At 45.8% G+C, this 22776-nt stretch overlaps 1 protein-coding gene across 1 annotated transcript in view; it reads right to left on the minus strand.

Annotated features, from left to right (window-relative positions):
- The window catches only part of LOC116975564 (contactin-associated protein-like 5), a 480271-nt gene that overhangs the window by 301223 nt on the left and 156272 nt on the right, over positions 1 to 22776 (minus strand). Inside the window, exons 9-10 of the mRNA XM_033024851.1 lie at positions 19738 to 19857; positions 16276 to 16479 (exon numbers count right to left, since the gene is read on the minus strand). Coding sequence (XP_032880742.1) covers positions 16276 to 16479; positions 19738 to 19857 — 324 coding nt within the window. The remainder of the gene's footprint in view (positions 1 to 16275; positions 16480 to 19737; positions 19858 to 22776) is intronic.

Raw genomic sequence — 22776 nt, forward strand, 5'->3', positions numbered from 1 at the left:
TGAACCCAGGACTCTGAGATAGACACAAAATGCTGGAGTAACTCAGCAGGACAGGCAGCATCTCTGGAAAGAAGGAATGGGTGACGTTTCGGTTCGAGACCCTTCTTCAGACTGAGATCTTCAGGACTCTGAGTTATGGTAATGCAGCAGCTCCACCAGTTGTGCCTCTGTGCCACCAATAGTCTGAGACTGTGATTTTTGGTTCCAGGCATACAAGGGACAAAATCAAATTTGCATCTATCACAATAGACAATAGACAATAGACAATAGGTGCAGGAGTAGGCCAATCGCCCCTTCACCATCATCGCCATTTAATATGATCATTGCTGATCATCCACAATCAGTTCCTGCCTTCTCCCCATATCCCTTGACTCCGCTATCTTTAAGAGCTCTATCTAACTCTTTCCTGAAAGCATCCAGAGAATTGGCCTCCACTGCCTTCTGAGGCAGACAATTCCACAGATTCACAACTCTCTGGATGAAAACATTTTTCCGTATCTCCGTTCTAAATGGCCTACCCCTTTAATCTTAAATTGTGGCCCCTGGTTCTGGACTCCCCCAACATCGGGAACATGTTTCTCACCAAGCTTAGTTTAGTTTGCTTTAGTTTTGAGATATAGCGCGTCCGTCTACAGAGTCCACGCTGACCAACGATCACCCCGAACACTCACACTATCTTACACACACGAGGGATGATTTACAATTATACAAAGTCAATTAACCTACAAACCTGTACTTCTTTAGGGTGTGGGAGGAAACTGGAGATCCCGGAGAAAACCCACGCAGGTCACGGGGAGAATGTAGAAATTCCGTACAGACAGCACCTGTAGTCAGGATCGAACCTGGGTCTCTGGTGCTGCCAGACCCAGTACAGATAAGATTACATTCATTTCAATTAGATAGGCCATTGGATCTTTGAAGCTTTAGTGCTAACAGGCCTTGTTTGCCTAATTTTTCCTCATGTGTCAATTTGCCACCACGGGAATCCATCTGGTGAACTATGCTGGAGTAACAGAGTGGGTCAGAATGCATCTCTGGGGAATAAGGATGGCTGATGTTTTGGGTCGGGACCTTTCTTCAGACCAAAGGTGGTGGGGGCGGTGTGGGGGGAGGGGGCACAACTGGTGGTAGGAAAAAAGCCAGAACATAGCAGGGCTGGCAACCAGTTGACCAAGGAAGGGTGGAGCCCACAATGGCCCATTGTTGGTTTAGTTCAGTTTAGTTTATTGTCACGTGTACCGGGATACAGTGAACATCTTTTGTTGCGTGCTAACCAGTCAATACCTGATCCATGTGTTCAAAAGGGAACTGCAGATGCTGGAATATCGAAGGTACACAAAATTGCTGGGGAAACTCAGCGGGTGCAGCAGCATCTATGGAGCGAAGGAAATAGGCGACGTTTCGGGCCGAAACCCTTCTTCAGACTGATGGGGGGTGGGGGGGGGAGAAAGAAGGAAAAGGGGAGGAGGAGGAGGAGCCCGAGGGCGGGCGGTATGGGAGGGTGGGAGGAGACAGCTAGAGGGTTAAGGAAGGGGAGGAGACAGCAAGGGCTAGCAAAATTGGGAGAATTCAATGTTAATGCCATACGGACGCAAGGTCCCCAGACGGAATATGAGGTGCTGTTCCTCCAATTTCCGCTGTTGCTCACTCTGGCAATGGAGGAGACCCAGGACAGAGAGGTCGGATTGGGAATGGGAGGGGGAGTTGAAGTGCTGAGCCACCGGGAGTTCAAGTAGGTTATTGCGGACTGAGCGGAGGTGTTCGGCGAGACGATCGCCCAACCTACGCTTGGTCTCCCCGATGTAAATCAGCTGACATCTAGAGCAGCGGATGCAGTAGATGAGGTTGGAGGAGATACAGGTGAACCTTTGTCGCACCTGGAACGACTGCTTGGGTCCTTGAATGGAGTCGAGGGGGGAGGTGAAGGGACAGGTGTTGCATTTCTTGCGGTGTTCGGCGAAACGATCGCCCAACCTACGCTTGGTCTCCCCGATGTAAATCAGCTGACATCTAGAGCAGCGGATGCAGTAGATGAGGTTGGAAAATACCTGATTACTATCGAGCCATTCACAATATAGAGGTGCATGAGAAAGGGAATAACGTTTAGTGCAAGATAAAGCCAGTAAAGTACAATCAGACAGTCCGATGGTCATCAAATGAGGTGGATGGTAGTTCTGGACTGCTCTCCAGTTGCGCTAGGATGGTTCAGTAGTCTGATCACAACTGGGAAGAAACTGTCCTTGAATTTGAGTATAGGTCCTTCTGCAGTTGTACATAGCCCCGTTGAGACCACATCTGGAGTATTGTGTGCAGTTTTGGTCTCCTAATTTGAGGAAGGACATCCTCATTGTTGCAACAGTACAGCGTGGGTTGACGAGGTTGATCCCTGGGATGGCGGGACTGTCATATGAGGCAAGGTTGGAAAGACATGGTTTGTATTCACTGGAATTTAAAAGGATGAGAGGGCATCTTATAGTAACGTATAAAATCATAAAAGGACTGGGCAAGCTACATGCACGAAAAATGTTCCCAATGTTGGGCGAGTTCAGAACCAGGGGCCACAGTCTTAGAATAAAGGGGGAAGGCCATTTAAAACTGAGATGAGAAAAAACTTTTTCACCCAGAGAGTTGTGAATTTGAGGAATTCTCTGCCACAGAAGTTGGTGGAGGCCAAATCACCGGATGAATTTAGAAACATAGAAACATAGAAATTAGGTGCGGGAGTAGGCCATTCGGCCCTTCGAGCCCGCACCGCCATTCAATATGATCATGGCTGATCATAAAAGAGAGTTAGATAGAGCTCTGGGGGCTAGCGGAATCCAGGGATATGGGGAGAAGGCAGGCACGGGTTACTGACTGTGGATGATCAGCCATGTTCACAATGAATGGCGGTGCTGGCTCGTAGGACCAAATGGCCTCCTCCTGCACCTATTTTCTATGTTTCGGTGCATCTGGGCATGTGCATTTTCACACGTCAATACCTTGGAAGAGGTGATAACGAGCGGGATACAGGGATGTGAACAGTGGAACTGGTAGGACGGTTGGTGATTAGTACAGGTGTCAGGGGATATGGGGAGAAGGCAGGAGAATGGGGTTAGGAGGGAAAGATAGATTATCCATGATTGAATGGCGGAGTAGACTTGATGGGCCAAATGGACTAATTCTGCTCCTGGGGGGGGGGGGGGGGGGGGGGGGTGGGGGGGGGGGTTGAGAGGAAGTACAGGTTGCATGTTCTCTGTTTATCATAAGTATATTCTTCCATCAGTAAGGAGACCAGCCCTACACAATATTTTAAACGGTTCTTAACAGTGCTTTCTATAATTAAAGCATGACATCTTGACGTTATAGTCAAATCTGTTTACATTAAAGATCAATGTACCGTTTGCTTTCCTAATTACTAACTAGACCTGCATATGAATTTTCATGCTTCTCATACACCCAGGTCTTTTGCACATGGCATTATTCTACCTCTCATGATTTATATAATATTCGCCCTTCCTACTTGTTCTAGCAAAATTTGGATGATTGCACATTTCTCCACGTTGTATTTAATTAATCATAAGATATTCATTTATTTCAAGAGTCATGAGTACAACGCCAGAGACCCAGGTTCGATCCTGACTACGGGCGCTGTCTGTATGGAGTTTGTGCGTTTTCCCCGTGACCTGCGTGGGTTTTCTCCAGGTGCTCCGGTTTCCTCCCACACTCTAAAGACACACAGGTTTGCAGCTTAATTGGCTTTGGTAAAGATAATTAATTGTCCCTAGTGTGTAGGATCATGCTAGTGTACAGGGATTGCTGGTTGGCACGGACCGAAGGCCCTGTTTCCGCACTGTATCACCAAACTAAACTAAACTAATTAAGAATCAATAGTGTTTTATTGTCAAATCCTTCAATGTGTGTAATGATATGCTGCACATGTTTTACAACACTGTGGTTGCAAGTGTTATTTTCTACGCTGTTGTCTGCTGGGGCAACAGCATTAGTGCAAAAAACAACAAGAAGCTGGTCAAACTGGTTAAACGAGCTAGCTCAGCTGGAGGGGAGCAGACTCTGGGATGGATGTGCTTGAGAGGCGTATGAGGCACAAGGTGCAGGTCATCCTGAAAAACCCCGGGCATCCCCTCCATGTAATTCTGGAGAGTCAAAAGAGCACTCGGAACAACAACCGGCTCCCCTCCCTGCCCTGTAGAACGGAACGGTTCAGGAGATCCTTCACCCCTGCAGCCATTAGATTTTATAATTCGGACCGCTAGGCTGTAGGGGGATGCATTTTGCAATTTTTAATTTTTAATTGTTAATTATTGGTCTTTTTAAGTATTTATTGCTCTCAGGTAGTGTCCACATTGTATTCTATGTATTTTCTGTCTGCGTTCGTTTTGAATCTGTGGGTTTGTTCGTTGGGGGCTTCTGGACATCCGAATTTCCCTGAGGGGATCAATAAAGTATTTATTATTATTATTATTATTATTATTATTATTATTATTATTATTATTATTATTATATGTCCCAGACAGCACAATGAAAATCTTACTTCCTCTCTGCAACTTTTACTTTTCCATATCCTCCTGATATCCTCCTTGGTTTAATTGTAAATTGTCCCTGTGTGTAGGTTAGCGTTAGTGTGCGGGGATCACTGGTCATTGTGGACTCGGCGGGTCGAGGGGCCTGTTTCTATGCTGGATCTCTAAACTAAGCTAAACTAAACTAAACCTGCTCAGTTACGCCAGCACTTTTTGTCTTTCTTCGGTCTAAACCGGCACCTGCAGTTCCTTCCAAAGCACCAGCAAGCACTATCCTACACGCAAGTGGCAATTTACAATTTTACCGAAGCCAATTAACCTACAAACCTGCACGCCTTTGGAGTGTGGGAGGAAACCGGGACACTCAGGGAAAACCCACACAGATCGCAGAGAGAACGTACAAACTCCGTACAGGCAGCACCCGGAGTCAGGATCGAACCCAGGTCTCCAGCGCTCCAAGGCAGCAACTCTACCGCTGCGCCACTGTGCCCGTCCTTAGATTTTAATTCACAACATTGCTTCAACCTGTAACCAATTATTGCATAGCCCTCCTTTAGACATTTGAATAGACGTGCACTTAATGTTAAATCCTGGATGGAGAAAAAAAATGTCCTCTAACTCTTATGTTAAATGTATAATGTGCAAGCTGCTGACTATTCAAAATATAATTCCATTTTATTACCTCTGGTTGTTTTATAATGACATGACTTATGCAAATTAAATATATTTTCCACAGCAACTACAATGAGCAGAAACCTTCCTCGTACTTACAAGGTACAAGCGTGGACTCGAAGAGTTGTCAGCATACGCATGCCTTTGAACTAAAAGCTGGAAAGTGGGAGTGAGTTACATAGCTCCACATTTGGACGCAAACCAAATAGCTTCCATCTAAATTCTTGGTCCTATTATTCTGCAACAGTCGTAGTTTAGTTTAGTTTAGGTTAGAGATATGGCTCAGAAACAGGTCCTTCACCCCACTGAGCCCGCGCCGAACAGTAATCCCCGCTCGTTAACAGTATCCTACACACTGGGGACAATTTTGACTAAGCCGATTAACCTTCGTCTTCTGGGTGTGGGAGGAATCCGGAGCACCCGGAGAAAACGCATGCAGGTCACAGGAAGAACGTACAAACTCCGCACTGACAGCGTCTGTGGTGAGGATCGAACCCGGGTTGCAAGGCAGCAACTCTACCGCTGTGCCACCGTGCCGCCCTCTAGAAATGAAGATATTCCAGCCCAATTCAAACCGAATCGTTTCCTCATCATAATCGTCAGCTACTTTGTAAACTGGGTTTGCAATTTTTGTCTTCATGCTTAACATTTTCCATAGAAAGACTTGTATTTTTACGGTAATTTTTCCATCACTTTCAGGACAATTCAATGTCCCTTCGCAACCAATAAAATAATTCTCTACAACGAGTTCTACTGTCCTGCTGATTAAATATTACTGATTGTATGCCTCGTTGTCACCTTCCCCTCAGCTAACAATGAACCATTCTACATACCCTTATCACATTTGCTTTGATTTGCCAATTTCTCACCTTCTATTTCTCTAGGCTCCCTCTCCCCTGACTCTCAGTCTGAAGGGTCTCGACCCGAAACGCCATCCATTCCTTCCCTTCAGTGATGTTGCCTGACCCGCTGAGTTACTCCAACATATTGTGTCTGTCTTCGGTGTAAACCAACATCTGCCATTCCTTTTTTTTTTTTTTATATTTTATTTATTAGAAGTAAGTACAATCATATGGCACCAAAGTGCCTATTATATATTTTCATAATACATTTTATGTACAGCTTCTTATTTTTTTTTGTTATATTATAGAAAGATTAGAATAAGAAAAATAAATTAGATAGTAAAGGATAGAAAAGCGTGAGATATAATAGTGTGTGAAGAAAAAGAAGAAAGACTATTGAGTGAAGAAAGTTGAGAAAAAGAAACATCTGCCTACATTTTTCGTTACTGTTGCAAACTGTAAAATGCAGCAGGCAGCTTATGCACTGAAATACCTTGTAATGTGAAAACGACAAAGTTGCTGGTGATGTTTTCTCCAGTTTTCTTGCAGCAGAAGTTAGTGAATAGTGAAGACCTGCACCTATTTTCTATGTTTCTATTTATTGATTGGGGACGATCAGCCATGATCACAATGAATGGCGGTGCTGGCTCGAAGGGCTGAATGGCCTCCTCCTGCACCTATTTTCTATGTTTCTATGAATATTAGGTTGGAAGAAATTCAGGCCATCAGGTGGGGGAATTCAGCTCGTCAAGACTGCTTTGGTATTCAAAGAGAGATCGTGGCTGATCTTTTTTTTGGTTTTTAACCTTTGCTAGAATCTGTTCAATCTTTCATTCAAAAATGTCTTTGGTTTCTTTGTCTTTAATTAAATGTATTCCCATTTTGAGGTCAGGTCAGCTAGCGGAAGATACAACTGTTGTATCTCAGCAAGAACATTGGACGGAGGGAAACCTAACATAGCCAGTTGTGTAATCACACTGTTGAAGATGTACCAGGACTTCCCCTGTTCCTTTATAACATATCGAGATAGTCGTCACATCAAAGGCTGGAGACCTGGAGCTTCGGTCATCAGAAATTCTGAGCTTCATTTGATGGGACAGCATGAATGGAGAAGGTTTCATAACATCATAAGATCATAAGTCGCGCGTTGGCCGATCAAGAAAAGGGGAGATGCAACGAGACCTGGGTGTCATCGTACACCAGTCATTGAAAGTAGGCATGCAGGTGCAGCAGGCAGTGAAGAAAGCGAATGGTATGTTAGCATTCATAGCAAAAGGATTTGAGTACAGGAGCAGGGAGGTTCTACTGCAGTTGTACAGGGTCTTGGTGAGACCACACCGAGAGTACTGCGTACAGTTTTGGTCTCCTAATCTGAGGAAAGACATTCTTGCCATAAAGGGAGTACAGAGAAGGTTCACCAGACTGATTCCTGTAATGTGAGGACTTTCATATGAAGAAAGACTGGATAGACTCGGCTTGTACTCGCTAGAATTTAGAAGATTGAGGGGGGATCTTATAGAAACGTACAAAATTCTTAAGGGGTTGGACAGGCTAGATGCAGGAAGATTGTTCCTGATGTTGGGGAAGTCCAGAACAAGGGGTCACAGTTTAAGGATAAGGGGGAAATCTTTTAGGACCGAGATGAGAAAAACATTTTTCACACAGAGAGTGGTGAATCTCTGGAATTCTCTGCCACAGAATGTAGTTGAGGCCAGTTCATTGGCTATATTTACAAAGGAGTTAGATGTGGCCCTTGTGGCTAAAGGTATCAGGGGGTATGGAGAGAAGGCAGGTACAGGATACTCAGTTGGATGATCAGCCATGATCATATTGAATGGCGGTGCAGGCTCGAAGGGCCGAATGGCCTACTCCTGCACCTATTTTCTATGTTTCTATGTTTCTATGACGTCTACTCCGCCATTCAATCATGGCTGATCTAACTCTCCTCCTAACCCCAATCTCCTGCTCTCCATTACCTCTGACACCCGCAGTAATCAAGAATCTATCTAACTCTGCCTTAAATATATCCACTGACTTGATTTCCACAGCCTTCTGCGGCAATGAATTCCACAGATTCACCACTCTTGGGACAACAACCCAGCTGCTCAACACCCGGCTTGAGATCTAACTATTCCTTTGGTTTATTTATGTTTCATTCGCAAGAAGACGAAGACCACTCTTTGACTAAAGAAATCCCTCCTCTAGGTTTCACAGTCGTCCTGTGGAGTTTCACTGTCTGCGTAACCCGTTATCACCTACCCCAGAGCCAACAATGAGCTCTGGAGAGTGTTGTAGAGCAGAGGCATCTAGGAGTGCAGATGCATAGTTCCTTGAAGGTAGCGTCACAGGTAGATAGGGTGTTCAACTCCGCTTTCAGCACATTAGCCTTCATCAGTTAAGAGTACTGAGAATAGAAGTTGGGAGGTCAAGTTACAGTTGTACAAGACATTGGCGAGGTCATATTTAGAGTGTTCAGTTTTGGTCACCATGTTATCAGGAAGATGTTGTCAAGCTGCAGGAAAGATTTACGATGATGTTGCCAGGACCCGAAGGCCTGAGCTCTAGGGAGAGATTGACCAGGCTAGGACTCTATTCCTTGGAACACAGGGAAAGGAGGGCTGATCTTGCAGAGGTGCACATGAGAGGAATAGATCAGATAAATTCCCAGACTATTTTATTCACAGTAGCCGAATCAACAACCAGAGGACATCGGTTTAAGACGACGGGGGAAAGAATTTATAGGAACCTGAGTAGCAACATTTTTTACATGTAAGGTTGTAAGAGTATAGAACGAGCTGCCGGAGAAGGTAGTTGAGGCAGGTACAACGGTTAAGAAATATTTAGACAGGTACATGGATAGGATAAGTTGAGATGGATGAGGCAGTGCAGCGTACGTTCACGAGATTGATCCTTGGGATGGCGGGATTGTCATATGAGGAAAGATTGAAAAGACTAGTCTTGTACTCACTGGTATTTAGAAGGATGAGGGGGTATCTTATAGAAACATATAAAATTATAAAGGGACTGGACAGGCTAGATGCAGGAAAAATGTTCCCAATGTTGGGCGAGTCCAGAACCAGGGGCCACAGTCTTGGAATAAAGGGGAGGCCATTTAGGACTGAGGTGAGAAAAAAACTTTTTGAATTGAATCCTTTATTTGTCATTCAGACCTTTCGGTCTGAACGAAATGCTGTTGCCCAGAGAGTTGTGAATTTGTGGAATTCCCTGCCACAGAGGGCAGTGGAGGCCAAATCACTGGATGGATTTGAGAGGGTTAGATAGAGCTCTAGGGGCGAGTGGAATCAAGGGATATGGGGAGAAGGCAGGCACGGGTTATTGATTGGGGACGATCAGCTATGATCATAATGAATGGAGGTGCTGCCTCCTGCACCTATTTTCTATGTTTCTATGTTTAGAGGGATATGGGTCAAATGCAGGCTGGTGGGACTAGTGTAGATGGGGGCATGCTGGTCAGCGTGGGCAAGTTGGGCCAAAGGGCCTGTTTCCACGCTTATGCCAATGAATCTGTTTCAGAATTCCAGCCTGTCAAATCCTTTAAGAATTTTGTGTGTTTCTATAAGATGTCCTCTCATCCTTCTAAATTTCAGTGAATACTACTCAGTTGTTCCACTTTCACATCCACTCCCTACAGAATTACCCTGACGAAACCCACACGGTCATGAGGAGAACGCGCAAACTCCACACAGACAGCATCCGAGGTCAGGATCAGCACTTTGGTCTTTGAAAATGTTCAAAGGTTCAAAGGTTATTTTATTGGTCACATACACCTAGGTGTAGTGAAATGCTTCTTGCCAATGCAGCACATAAAGAAAGAATACAGACATAACAGCAATAAAGAATTTAAACATAAAAACATCCCCCCACAATGGTTCCCATTATGAGGGAAGGCACAATGTCCAGTCCCCATCCCATGTCCACCCATAGTCGGGCCTATTGAGGCCTCCACAGTTGCCTTTACGGAGGCCCGATGTTCCAGGCCGTTCTCGCCGGGTAATGGTGCTCCGGCGTCGGGAGAATCCTCTCAGCGGCATGGGACACCTGGAACGGCCGCTTCCCTTACCGGAGACCGCGGCTTCTGAAGCCAACAAGGCCGCGCAGTCTTCAGCTCACCGGAGCTCCAGCGCGGCGACCCGGGCAAGGCATCGCCCGCTCCGCAATAGCGCTACAGCGCTGTGCCGCCGCCGCCGAAGCCGAGGTTCTGGGCGGTCCCCTCAGGAAACGCTGCTCCAGGCCCGCTGGTAGGCCGCGAGGACGGGTCGACGGTGCAGCCCGGAGAAAAGCTGCCTCTCCGACCAGATAGGGACCCTGAAAAGTTGTTTTCCCCTTCCCCCCCCACATAAAAAAGACTAGAGCTCCAGAAACAAACACTAAAACTCACTAAAAATTTTAAAAAAGAGTGAAAAAACGAACAGCCGGAGGCTGGGCAGCTATACCGCACAGGACGGCGCGGTGAGACACCAGCTCTACCAGCTGCACCACTCTGCCACCCTTTATTGAAATGAAGTGAATTCCTTATCAACGTGTCCCAAAGTCATGATGCAGTCATACTTGACTGGAGTTAAAACTAAGTTAAAATTGACTCTCAATCAGAATGGAAGATTAAATGTCAAGACCTCATTTTAAATCTCTGAACTAATACCTTGACTTTAAAAATAAGCAGGAAAGGCATCGATAAATAAGTGGGTTGGAGGATCCCAATGCTATCATTCAATTTGAATTGATCATGTTAAAGTACTTAAGTAACATTCATTTATATATAACATTCTCAATTTTGTTCAATGACTCTGTTGAATAAAAAATGAGATTTCGTTTGTACCCAGTGGTACAATTGATATTTGAGATTCCACAGTTGCGAATTACTGCCAAAGAAATCTTCCTGGTTAATATTCCTCTCGCTAAGGGTGGCACGGTGGCGCAGTGGTAGATTTACTTCCTCACACCGCCAGAGACCCGGGTTCGATCCTGACCGCAGTTGCTGTCTGTATGGAGTTTGTGCGTTCTCCCTGTGTCCACGTGGGTTTTCTCTGGGAGCTCCGGTTCACTTCCACACTCCAAAGGTGTACAGGTTTGTACTTGGTAGAATTGTAAATTGTCCTTAGAGTGTGAAGGATAGTGTTGGTACGGATTGACACAAAATGCTGGAGTAACTCAGCGGGACAGGCAGCGTCTCTGGAGAGAAGGAATGGGCGGCATTCGGGTCGAGGCCCTTTTCAGACTGATGTCAGGGGAGGGGGCGGGACAAAGATAGAATGTAGTTGGTGACAGTAAGACTGGCGGGACTTGATTAGTACGGGTGTCAGGGGTCATGGGGAGAATGGGGTTGAGAGGGAAAGATAGATCAGCCATGATTGAATGGCAGAGTAGACTTGATGGGCTGAATGGCCTAATTCTACTCCTATCACATGTACTTATTGTGTGGGGATCGCTAGTCAGCGTGGTCTTGGTGGGCTGAAGGGCCTGTTTCCGCGCTGTATCTCTAAACTAAACTAAAACCTCAACCATTAGTAAAAAGTCACATTTATCCAAACACTGTGGGGGTGAGATTTCCCTGTTGTTAATAATGACAAATTAATGTGAGAGCGAGGGTCATTTCCTAATATTCGCTTCAATTAACCATAAATTTAACCAAATGGTGGGTTGCGAGCATATTATGCAGCTAATGTGGAAAAAACACATCATCCCCCCTCTGAGTGGGAACTTGTTCAATTCAAAAAGGGATGTGATTAAAATGTGTGTAAAAGCAATTCATCATACTTGAAGAGGATTCTTCCAATGTCAAAAAAGCCAAAACAATAACGGGTTCTTAGTTTGGTTTAGTTTCGCTATACAGTGCAGAAACAGGACCTTCGGCCCACCGAGTCCGCGCCGACCAGCGATCACCCCGCACATTAACACCATCCTACACACACACACTGGGGACAATATTTTAAACATTTATACCCAGCAAATTATCCTACAAACACGTACGTCTTTGGAGTGTGGGAGGAAACCGAAGATTACGGAGAAAACCCACGCAGGTCACTTTGCATCTATCACAATAGACAATAGACAATAGACAATAGGTGCAGGAGTAGGCCATTTGGCCCTTCGAGCCAGCACCGCCATTCAATGTGATCATGGCTGATCATCCCCATTCAGTACCCAGTTCCTGCCTTCTCCCCATATCCCCTGACTCCGTTATTTTTAAGAGCCCTATCTAGCTCTCTCTTGAAAGCATCCAGAGAACCTGCCTCCACCGCCCTCTGAGGCAGAGAATTCCACAAACTCACCACTCTCTGTGAGAAAAAGTGTTTCCTCGTCTCCGTTCTAAATGGCTTACTCCTTATTCTTAAACTGTGGCCCCTGGTTCTGGACTCCCCCAACATCGGGAACATGTTTCCTGCCTCTAGCGTGTCCAAACCCTTAACAATCTTATATGTTTCAATGAGATACCCTCTCATCCTTCTAAACTCCAGAATGTACAAGCCCAGCTGCTCCATTCTCCCAGCATATGGCAGTCCCGCCATCCCGGGAATTAACCTTGTAAAGTACAAACTCCGTACAGACATACACCCGTAGTCAGGATTGAACCTGGGTCTCTGGCGCTGTAAGGCAGCAACTCTACCGCTGTGCCACCAGGCTGCCTTGTTTTCTTTTTGCACTATATTGTTTTTGTTTTAATTTATTAGGAACCAGAGGACAAAAGTTTAAGGTGAGAGGGGATAGGTTTAATAGGATCATGAGCGGCAACCTTTTCACTCACAGGGTGGTGGGTATGCGGAATGAGCTGTTACAGGGCACGTTTGTGGTAGGTGCTGTAAAAAGATTTAAAGGACGTTTAGGCAGGTACATGGATTGGGAAGATTCAAACATGGGCAAGTGGGACTAGTGTAGATGGGGCATCTTGGATGGCATGGGCAAGTTGGGCCAAAGGGCCATTTTCCCTGCTGGATGACTCCATAACTATCTCAAACATTTTCTGCCTCATCTCGTGATTTCCAGCACTTGCAGGGTTTTTTTTTGCTTGTCAATGAGAATTAAATATGATTTCCATAACTTGAATAAGTGCATCGGCTTGTACAATCTATTTGAAATATTAGTGTTTTTATTCCCCATGCATTATACAACATTTCATCACAGTCTCAACAAGCATAATTAAATCTTCATCCCCGTTCAGAGTGCTCTCACTAAGCAAGATTTGCATCTATTTCAAGCTCTTTTATCTCGCAAAGTGCCTTGGAGTCAACGAATTACCTCTTGAAGTGTGGTTACATTGACAGAGTCAGGAGCAGCACGGAACTAGGCCCGTCTGCTCACCTTGTCCATCTCGACCAAGTTCGCAAAATCAGCTAGTCCCATCTTTTTGCTGTTGGCCCACAGCCATCCAAACATAACCCAGGGACCAGGGGACATAGGTTTAAGATGAAGGGGAAAAGATTTAAGAGGAGTAACTTTTTCATGCAAAGGATGGTGGGTGTATGCAATAAGCTGCCAGGGGAGTAGTTGAGGCAGGGTCCAGCCCAACGTTTATGAAACAGTTGGACAGGTACATGGTTCGGACAGGTTTGGAGGGATATGGGCCAAACGCAGGCAGGCGGGACGAGTGTAGCTGAGATATGTCCTGGTTCGTTTTCCGACTACAGGTGCCTTAGTTTAGTTCAGAGATACTGTATGGAAACAGGCCCTTCGGCCATCAGGTCAGGACCGACCAGCGATTCCTCCACATTAACACTATACTACACCCACTAGGGACAATTTGTACATTTACCAAGCCAACTAACCTACAAACCTGTACGTCTTTGGAGTGTGGGAGGAATCCGAAGATCTTGGAGAAAACTCACCCAGAACACGGGGAGAAACTTACAAACTCTGTATAGACAGCACCCGTAGTCGGGATCGAACCCGGGTCTCCGGGCACTGCATTCGCTGTAAGGCAGCGACTCTATCGCTGCGCCACCGTGCCGCCCAAAAACATATCAATTAATTAATTCATGTCCGCTAAACTACTCTTCACTCTTAACTAAAGGAAGGCGAACAGGCTGGTTTCTCATAATCACAGCCCCCAGCGCTGGTCCCATTCCTTATGGGAAAACCATTGAATTTTCTGTTTACGGTGCCATTAATCACAGCACTCAGAAACTCAGGAAGCGATGCATAAAAGTTGCAGAAATGGTAGTTTCAACCGCTTCACCCAAAATTAAATCGGATGTTTTCTTGCAGTTGCTTAAGTGCTGACTGTGACGAGCAGCTGGCTGCATTCACTCTGTCAATTCTACTGAAACCACTAAAAAATATCTCGCAGCGAGTAAGCAAAGATAGCTCAATTATCGGTGGCTGTGCTTTCAAAATCTTGAATCCACCTGCATCTCTGTCTCTTTCCACATTTAGAATCATCGAACAAAAAAAAGAGGTCATTTGGCCCATCTGGTCTCTGCTAGCTCCCATCACAGTTTCCTATCAGCATCATAGAGTTATACATCCCTTTGAGGAATCATAAATCCCTTTAAGGCAGAGATAGATAGATTTCTTGATTAGTACTTGTGTCAAGGGTCTATGGGGAGAAGGCAGGTGAATGGGGTTAGGAGAGAGAGATAGATCAGCCATGATAGAATGGCGGAGTATAGTTGATGGGCCGAATGGACTAATTCTGCTCCTATCATTATGACCTTATGGAAACAGGCCCTTCGTCCCAACTTGCCATGCCAACCAAGATGCCCTATCTACATTAGTCCTACCTGCCAGCATTTGGCCCTTATCCCTCAAAGCCTTTCCTATCCATGTACCTGTCCAACTATCTTTTCAATGTTGTTCTTGTATCTGCCTCAACTACCTCCTCTGACAGCTCGTTCCATATACCCACCATCTTCTGTGTGAAAAGGTTGCTCCTCAGATTCCTATTAAATCTTTCCCTCTCACCTGAAACCCATGACCTCTGGTTCTTGATTTCCCTACTCTGGGTAAAAGACTGCATGCCTTCGATTCCCTTTCATAATCTTATGTACCTCTATAAGTTATATCCCCCTGCTCTTTGGCCAAGGCTCTGCATTGAGAAGCAGCGGACACAGGTTTAAGGTGAAGGGGGAATGCTTTAATAGGGATGTGAGGGGTAACTTTTATCACATAAAGAGTGGTGAGTGTATGGAACAATCTGCCAAAGGATTTAGTTGAGGCCAGGACTATCGCAACGTTTAAGAAACAATTGGACAGGTACATTGATAGGACGGGTTTAGAGGGATACGAGACCAAGTGCGGACCCGTTGGGCCTGTCCCCCAAGGCAATATTCCACCACTCACCCATAGCCCCCAACTGCGCAGGCACGGCTGACGGGATCGCGTTGTGATGCCAGAGATCCCCGTTGTGACGCGAATCACGGCAGCCATGATCAGATTGAATGGCAGGCTCGAAGGGCTGAATGGCCTACTCCTGCACTTATTTTCTATGTTTCTATGTTTCTAACCCACCCCAACTGCGTAGGCGCGGCCGGCAAGTGGGAGCGCGACTGCGACGTTTTTAAAGTTCAAAATGGCAATAACTTGTAAAATATTAGATCAATGTGAACGCATCTCACTCTCACTCTTCAGTCCCCTATTCCCTTCCTCCATTATCCTTCCTCTCCCCACCCTCCACCAACCCTCCTCTGCTTCTTCCCCTCACCCCCACACTCTTCCCCCTCCCCTCCTCCATTACCTCGCCACCCATCTTCCTACCCCTATCCTCCTCCATTCCCCCTCATTCCCAGCACTCCCTCCCCCTCCTCTTCACCATCCCTCTTCTTTCCCCTCTCCTCCTCCCCTTCCCCCTCCCTCCCTCACCTCTCCCCCCCTCTCTCCTTTCCCCTACCCTCAGTCACTCACTCCCTCCCTCCATATCCCCTTTCCCCTCCCTATCCCATCCTCTCCCGCTCACCCCCACTCTCCCTCCTCACCTCCCCCACTTTCCCCTCCCTCTCCTCCCTCCCCCCCCACCTCACAGGATATTGGTGAGTAAGGTGGACCAAAATTTAGAGCGCTATCATGTAAGTTTTTGTGCAAATATAGGTACAACCGACAAATATAGAAACAAATATAGAAACAAACAAGATGAGAGTTTTAGTAACAAACAAACATGAGCAGGTGGGACTAGTGTAGATAGGACATGTTGGTCGGCGCGGGCAAGTTGGGCCGTGGGGCCTGTTTCCACGACTCCAATTAAGGGCTCCATTGAGAACGCAATTCTGGCTAACAATAGTTTCACCTACCTGGTGCATTCAGGAGACGAGAGTTCTTGCAGTGGTAATCAATCTGCTGCTCGCACTGCTCCACACTGTTGATCATGGTCCGTAGCTGTTCCAAACTCGCAGTGTAGTTGAAGAACGCCATGTAGGGACTGACCACATTGGGAGACCCTTGCAATTTTGTTTCTCGCATGCTGTTGTGCTGGATAATCGTCCACGTTTTATCTTCTGTCAGAGTAATGAGTACAAAATGTTAATGGAATATAACAGGCCTGGTACAAAAGTGCTATACGGTGAAAATCAATTGCCGTTTTACTTGTGCACCAATCTGTTGTCATTATGATTATGCACTTAACATTTGAGCCGTTGCATGGTGAATTTAAACTGGCATTTATTCATCGCACTAAATCCTGGAGTAACTCAGCGGGACGGGCAGAATCTCTGGAGAAAAGGAATGGGTGACGTTTCGGGTCGAGTCCCATCTTCTGAAGCGTCACCCATTCCCGAATTGTCAACCATTCCTTTCCCCCAGAAATGCTGCCTGTCCCGCTGAGTTACTCCAGCATTGTGTGCCGATCTGCGGTTTAAACCAGCACCTGCACATTTATTCATTACACATCCTTTCAGTTCATTAGTGGGAATAACACATTGCCTTCAGCATAACACCGCAGAACACGTTCCTATCGTCAGCCTTAAACACTGTCTCTCCAAAATACTGCATGCTGCTAATACAAAGCATAAATCAGTTTATTAGCTCCAAAGACGTGAAGTGCAATTTACATTGTACTGCGTAGATTTTAAGGCAGAGAAATAGGCCATTTGAACCGAGACATTTATTGCAGTGGTTATGCTCTGACTAATGACAGGTCTTCCTTTCATTGTCCACAAATGAACAAAGCTTTTTTTTCCTTACTTAATCTTTTATTTCGGGCTGCGAGCGTTGCTGGTAAGGCTAATATTGATTGTCATCCCTAATCGCCCTTGAGAAGGCGAGTTGGCTTCGTGGATCGCAGTCCATTGAGTCAATTAGCATGGATCGTGGAGAAATTGGCTAGGCCAAGGAACTTTTGACTGGAACGTTAAAGATTAAAAGAAGGTTTGATCGAGATGGATAAAATTATGAGGAAGGTGCTATTTCTCCAGCCAAGGAGCTTGACAACGAAGGGATTTAGGTTTAAGGTAATTACTGGAAGGAATAGTGTGGAGTTGAGGATTATTTTTTTTACTGGGAGTGTAATGAGGACATCATATTGCTCGCTCATCTCATTGAACTGGACAAGAACTTGAAGAACCGTCCTCTCACCAACTAGAGTGCGGTCCTGATCTCCCATATACCTTATTGGAGACCTTTGAACTATCTTTAGAAACATAGAAACATTGAAAATAGGTGCAGGAGTAGGCCATTCGGCCCTTCGAGCCAGCACCGCCATTCAACGTGATCATGGCTGATCATCCAAAATCAGTATCCCGTTCCTGCTTTCTCCCCATATCCCTTTGATTCTGTTAGCCCTAAGAGCTCGATCCAACTATCACTTGAATACCTCTTGAATCGGACTTTACTGGACTTAATCCTGCACTAAACATTATACCCTTTATCCTGTTGATATGAATGCTAGCATCGAATTTGCCTCACTTACTACTGAATCGACTTGCAAATTAACGTTTTGGGAGTCCTGCACCAGCACTCTCAAGACCCTTTACACCTCTGACTCGGTGGGTTGCTATGTGCATATTGCGATAACTGGGGCGATTATGTTTATCTCCGGGGATATTCTTGCAGTTCTGAAGGCAAAGATATATTTCACTGCACCTGGTACATGTGACAATGAAGAAACCATTGATTGACCATTTTTCACCCTGTTGTCACCCACGTCCCAAAGACGTGCAGGTTCGTAGGCTAATTGACATTTGTTAATTGCCCCCCCCCCCCCGATGTGTGGGGAGTGGACGAATAAGTGGGATGGTCTAGGACTAGTGTGAGGAGGTGATTGATGGCCAGCATGGATTTGATGGGCTGAATGGCCTCTTTCCAAGCTGCATCTTGCAGTGAATCAGTTCAGTGGACCTGGTCTTGGATATTTCATGCAACAAACCCGTCAAAAATCGCACGGCAAGGAAATTAGTATTGCGCTAGTCCACAATATGACTGAATTATCACTTTGAGCTCAGCAAACAAGGACAGCGGAAGAATTAATCAATATCTAATTTGGCAAGGGTCGGATCTTGTTAACAATCGCTTCAGTTATTGCCTCTTCTGGCACTTTGGCGATACATTTCCCAATCACTTTGACCTAATACAGTTTATGGATTCATAATGTATTTACTCTGACTGCCATTTCTGCTCTGCAGGCAAGACACAGGCAAACAATATGGAGTCCTAGAATAGAAACATAAAAAATAGGTGCAAGAGTAGGCCATTCGGCCCTTCGAGCCAGCACTGCCATTCAATATGATCATGGCTGATCATCCAACATCAGTATCCTGTTCCTGCCTTCTCCTCATATCCGTTCATTCCGTTATCCCAAAGGGCTAAATCTAATTCACTCTTGAAAACATCCAGTGAATTGACCTCCTTTGCCTTCTGTGGCAGAGAATTCCACAGGTTCACATCTTATTTCTTAACCTTTGATGAAAATATTTCTGGGTGAAAAAGGTTTTTCCTCATCTCAGTCCCTGAAAGTGGAATCTCATGTAGATAGGGTGGTAAAGAAAGCTTTTGGTGTGCTGGCCTTTATAAATCAGAGCATTGAGTATAGAAGTTGGGATGTAATGTTAAAATTGTACTTGGCATTGGTGAGGCCAATTCTGGAGTATGGTGTACAATTTTGGTCGCCTAATTATAGGAAGGATGTCAACAAAATAGAGAGAGTACAGAGGAGATTTACTAGAATGTTGCCTGGGTTTCAGCAACTAAGTTACAGAGAAAGGTTGAACAAGTTAGGGCTTTATTCTTTGGAGCGCAGAAGGTTAAGGGGGGACTTGATAGAGGTTTTTAAAATGATGAGAGGGATAGACAGAGTTGACGTGGAAAAGCTTTTCCCACTGAGAGTAGGGAAGATTCAAACAAGGGGACATGACTTGAGAATTAAGGGACTGAAGTTTAGGGGTAACATGAGGGGGAACTTCTTTACTCAGAGAGTGGTAGCTGTGTGGAATGAGCTTCCAGTGAAGGTGGTGGAGGCAGGTTCGTTTTTATCATTTAAAAATGAATTGGATAGTTATATGGATGGGAAAGGAATGGAGGGTTATGGTCTGAGCGCAGGTATATGGGACTAGGGGAGATTATGTGTTCGGCACGGACTAGAAGGGTCGAGATGGCCTGTTTCCGTGCTGTAATTGTTATATGGTTATATGGTTATATGGTTAAATGGCCTACCCCTTATTCTTAAGCTGTGACCCCTGGTTCTGGACTCCCCCAAACATGAGGAAAAATGTTTCCTGCATCTAGCCTGTCCAATCCCTTAAGGATTGGAAGGATGAGCTCACCTGTCATGTTACAATAAACAAGCAATGGCGATCGAGGCCCACTTCCGTCGGGATCAATGGAGAAGAAACCTGAGGTGTTCCCCGTGTGTTTGTACGATTCGCAGGACTGCTTGTACCTGGCTGTGGAATGAAGAGGAAACAAGTCCAACATTTGATTAGTATGGGCGTGAGGGTCACAAGGTCATAAGTGATAGGAGCAAAAATAATCTGATAAGGCTGAATTATGTTAAAAATATAAGAAAATATTAAATGGATTCCTGGGCCAGCTTACAACTTATACTTAGTCTCAAATTAGGCTCTTCTGCAGTAGATTAATACAGAAAGGCAAGTCTAGGCTTGCCTCAGGTTGGTGTGTATTGAGACAATGAATTACTATAACATTTGTCTACCATTTGACGAAAGAGGAAGCCCAGATTGATCCCAGTATAGGGCCTGTCCCACGAGCATGCGACTCCATGCGGCTAACACGACCTAAAGGGCTGGTCCCACCGGCATGCGCCTGCATGTGGTAAGCGCGACCTAACGTGGTCGCTTGAGCCGTACGGCCTCGAGGGGCCGGTCCCATTTCGATCGCCGGAGCCGTATAGAGATGTGCGGAGCTGGTCCCGACATCGCGCGGGGCTCTGAAAAACTGACCGTGTTCAAAAATTTCACGCGGCAACGGCCTGCCGGCCCGCAGCCGCCTCGACGCAGTGTCACTCACTCGACCTCCGCGCGGCTCCCGCTTCTGGTTTGGTCGCACTTGCCGCATGCCGTACGGCTCAAGCGACTACGTTAGGTCGCGCTTGCCGCATGCAGACGCATGCTGGTGGGGCCGGCCCTTTAGGTCGCGCTTGCCGCATGCAGGTCACATGCTCGTGGGACAGGCCCTTTAGGGGTATTGACAAATGACCGATGCCTTTAATATGTAAAATACCTTGCACCAAATGTCCGATGCATTTTGAGGTATGCAGTGACGAGAGAGAAAGCCCAGATTGATCCCAGTAAGAGGTATTGACAAATGGCCGATGACTTTAATATGTAAGATATCTTGTACCAAATGTCCGATGCCTTTGATATGTAAAGTCCTTGTACCATATGACAAGATGCCTTTGATGTGATGCATCCTGTTGTATCCTGTGTATTCTCTGTACCTCTGACCATGACTAATGTTTGTGGAATGTGCTAAGGTGACAAAAAAACACTATATAATTCAAGGTACACAAAAATGCTGGGGAAACTCAGCGGGTGCAGCAGCATCTATGTAGCGAAGGAAATAGGTGACGTTTCGGGCCAAAACCCTTCTTCAGACCTGAAGTCTGACCAGGGTCTGAAGAAGGGTTTCGGCCCGAAACGTCACCTATTTCCTTCGCTCCATAGATGCTGCTGCACCCACTGAGTTTCTCCAGCATTTTTGTGTACCTTCGATTTTCCAGCATCTGCAGTTCCTTCTTGAACACTATATAATACAATGTAATTCTGTTGTTCAGAGAAGTGGTCTGTGGACAGCCAAGTGAAAGTATTGCTCACTTGACTCGGGTTCCCTTACCACTTCCATCGGCCGATGATAAGTAAAGTTTTGAGCTGGTCTACCAAATGTATTGTGAGTTGGACACGGACACAAAATGCTGTAGTAACTCAGCGGAACAGGCAGCATCTCTGGAGAGAAGGAGTGGATGACATCGGTCACAGGACAAAGTGAATCGATGTCAAGGAAAATGTCGAATAGATCATTGTTAGCTTGCAGAAGGCAACAACAAAGTAAACAGAGGTAAACTGTAGTCGAAGTCAGGAGGACTGGTCAGAGAACTGAGAAGGGGGAGGGATGGAGAGAGAGGGAAAGCAAGGGTTATTTGAAGTTAGAGAAATCAATGTTCACACTTCCCTAACTTCTACCCTTGCATCGGTAGAGCTACTGCCTTATGTCCCAGTCCCACTTAGGAAACCTGAACAGAAACCTCTGGAGACTTTGCGCCCCACCCTAGGTTTCCGTGCGGTTCCCGGAGGTTCCCAGAGGTTTTTGTCAGTCTCCCTACCTGCTTCCACTACCTGCAACCTCCGGCAACCACCTGCAACCTCCGGGAACCGCACGGAAACCTTGGGTGGGGCGCAAAGTCTCCAGAGGTTTCCGTTCAGGTTTCCTAAGTGGGACAGGGGCATTACAGCGGCAGATATCCAGGTTCGATCCTGGCCACAGGTGCTATCTGTACGGAGTTTGTACATTCTCCCGGTGACCTTCGTGGGGTGCTTTCCTCCCACACTCCAAAGACGTGCAAGTTTGTAGGTTAATTGGCTTGGTATAATTGTCAATTGTCCTGAGTGTGTGTGAGGATTGCTGGTCGGTGCGGACTCGGTGGGCCGAAGGACCTGTTTCCGCGCCGTTTCTCCAAACCAAACTAAACCAAACCTTCAACAACATAAATCACCAGGGAATTAGGTCACTGCAAGGAAGAAGAAGCCCACTAGCTTCAAATCCACAATAAATATAATTTCTTGCTTACTCAGGTGGTTCGGGAGAGCTCATTTACTTTTGCAGGTTTCATTTTGGCAACAGCGCACTTCTAATGTGAAAAATGTTATTTTTGGATTATTGATACGACTCTAAACATAGTGCAGGAAGAGAGGGGTTTAAAAAAAAAGCTGCACTTCAATTAAGGATGTACAAGGGATGTTTTTGTGCAAGTTGGATCACCACGATTACTAGCAGGGAACAAAACATTTTGTTTTGTCATTGGCTTTGCTCTTACCAGCTGCACAAATTTTAACCTCCAGATTCAGAGACAATTTCTTCCCAGCTGTTATCAGGCATCTGAACCATCCTACCACAACTAGAGAGCGGTCCTGAACGGCCTACCTCATTGGTGACCCTCGGACTACCTTTGATCGGACTTTACTGGCTTTACCTTGCACTAAACGATATTCCCTCGACTTGTTCCAGAGCCGCTGTCTGAAAAAAGCTCAGAGAATTGCTAAGGACAAACTGCACCCCCTCCACATACACCTGGATCTCCTGCCATCAGGCAAGAGATATCGAAGCATCAAAGCCCGGATTACAAGACT

This window comes from Amblyraja radiata, chromosome 7, assembly GCF_010909765.2.
Source record: "Amblyraja radiata isolate CabotCenter1 chromosome 7, sAmbRad1.1.pri, whole genome shotgun sequence".
Classification (NCBI taxonomy): domain Eukaryota; kingdom Metazoa; phylum Chordata; class Chondrichthyes; order Rajiformes; family Rajidae; genus Amblyraja; species Amblyraja radiata.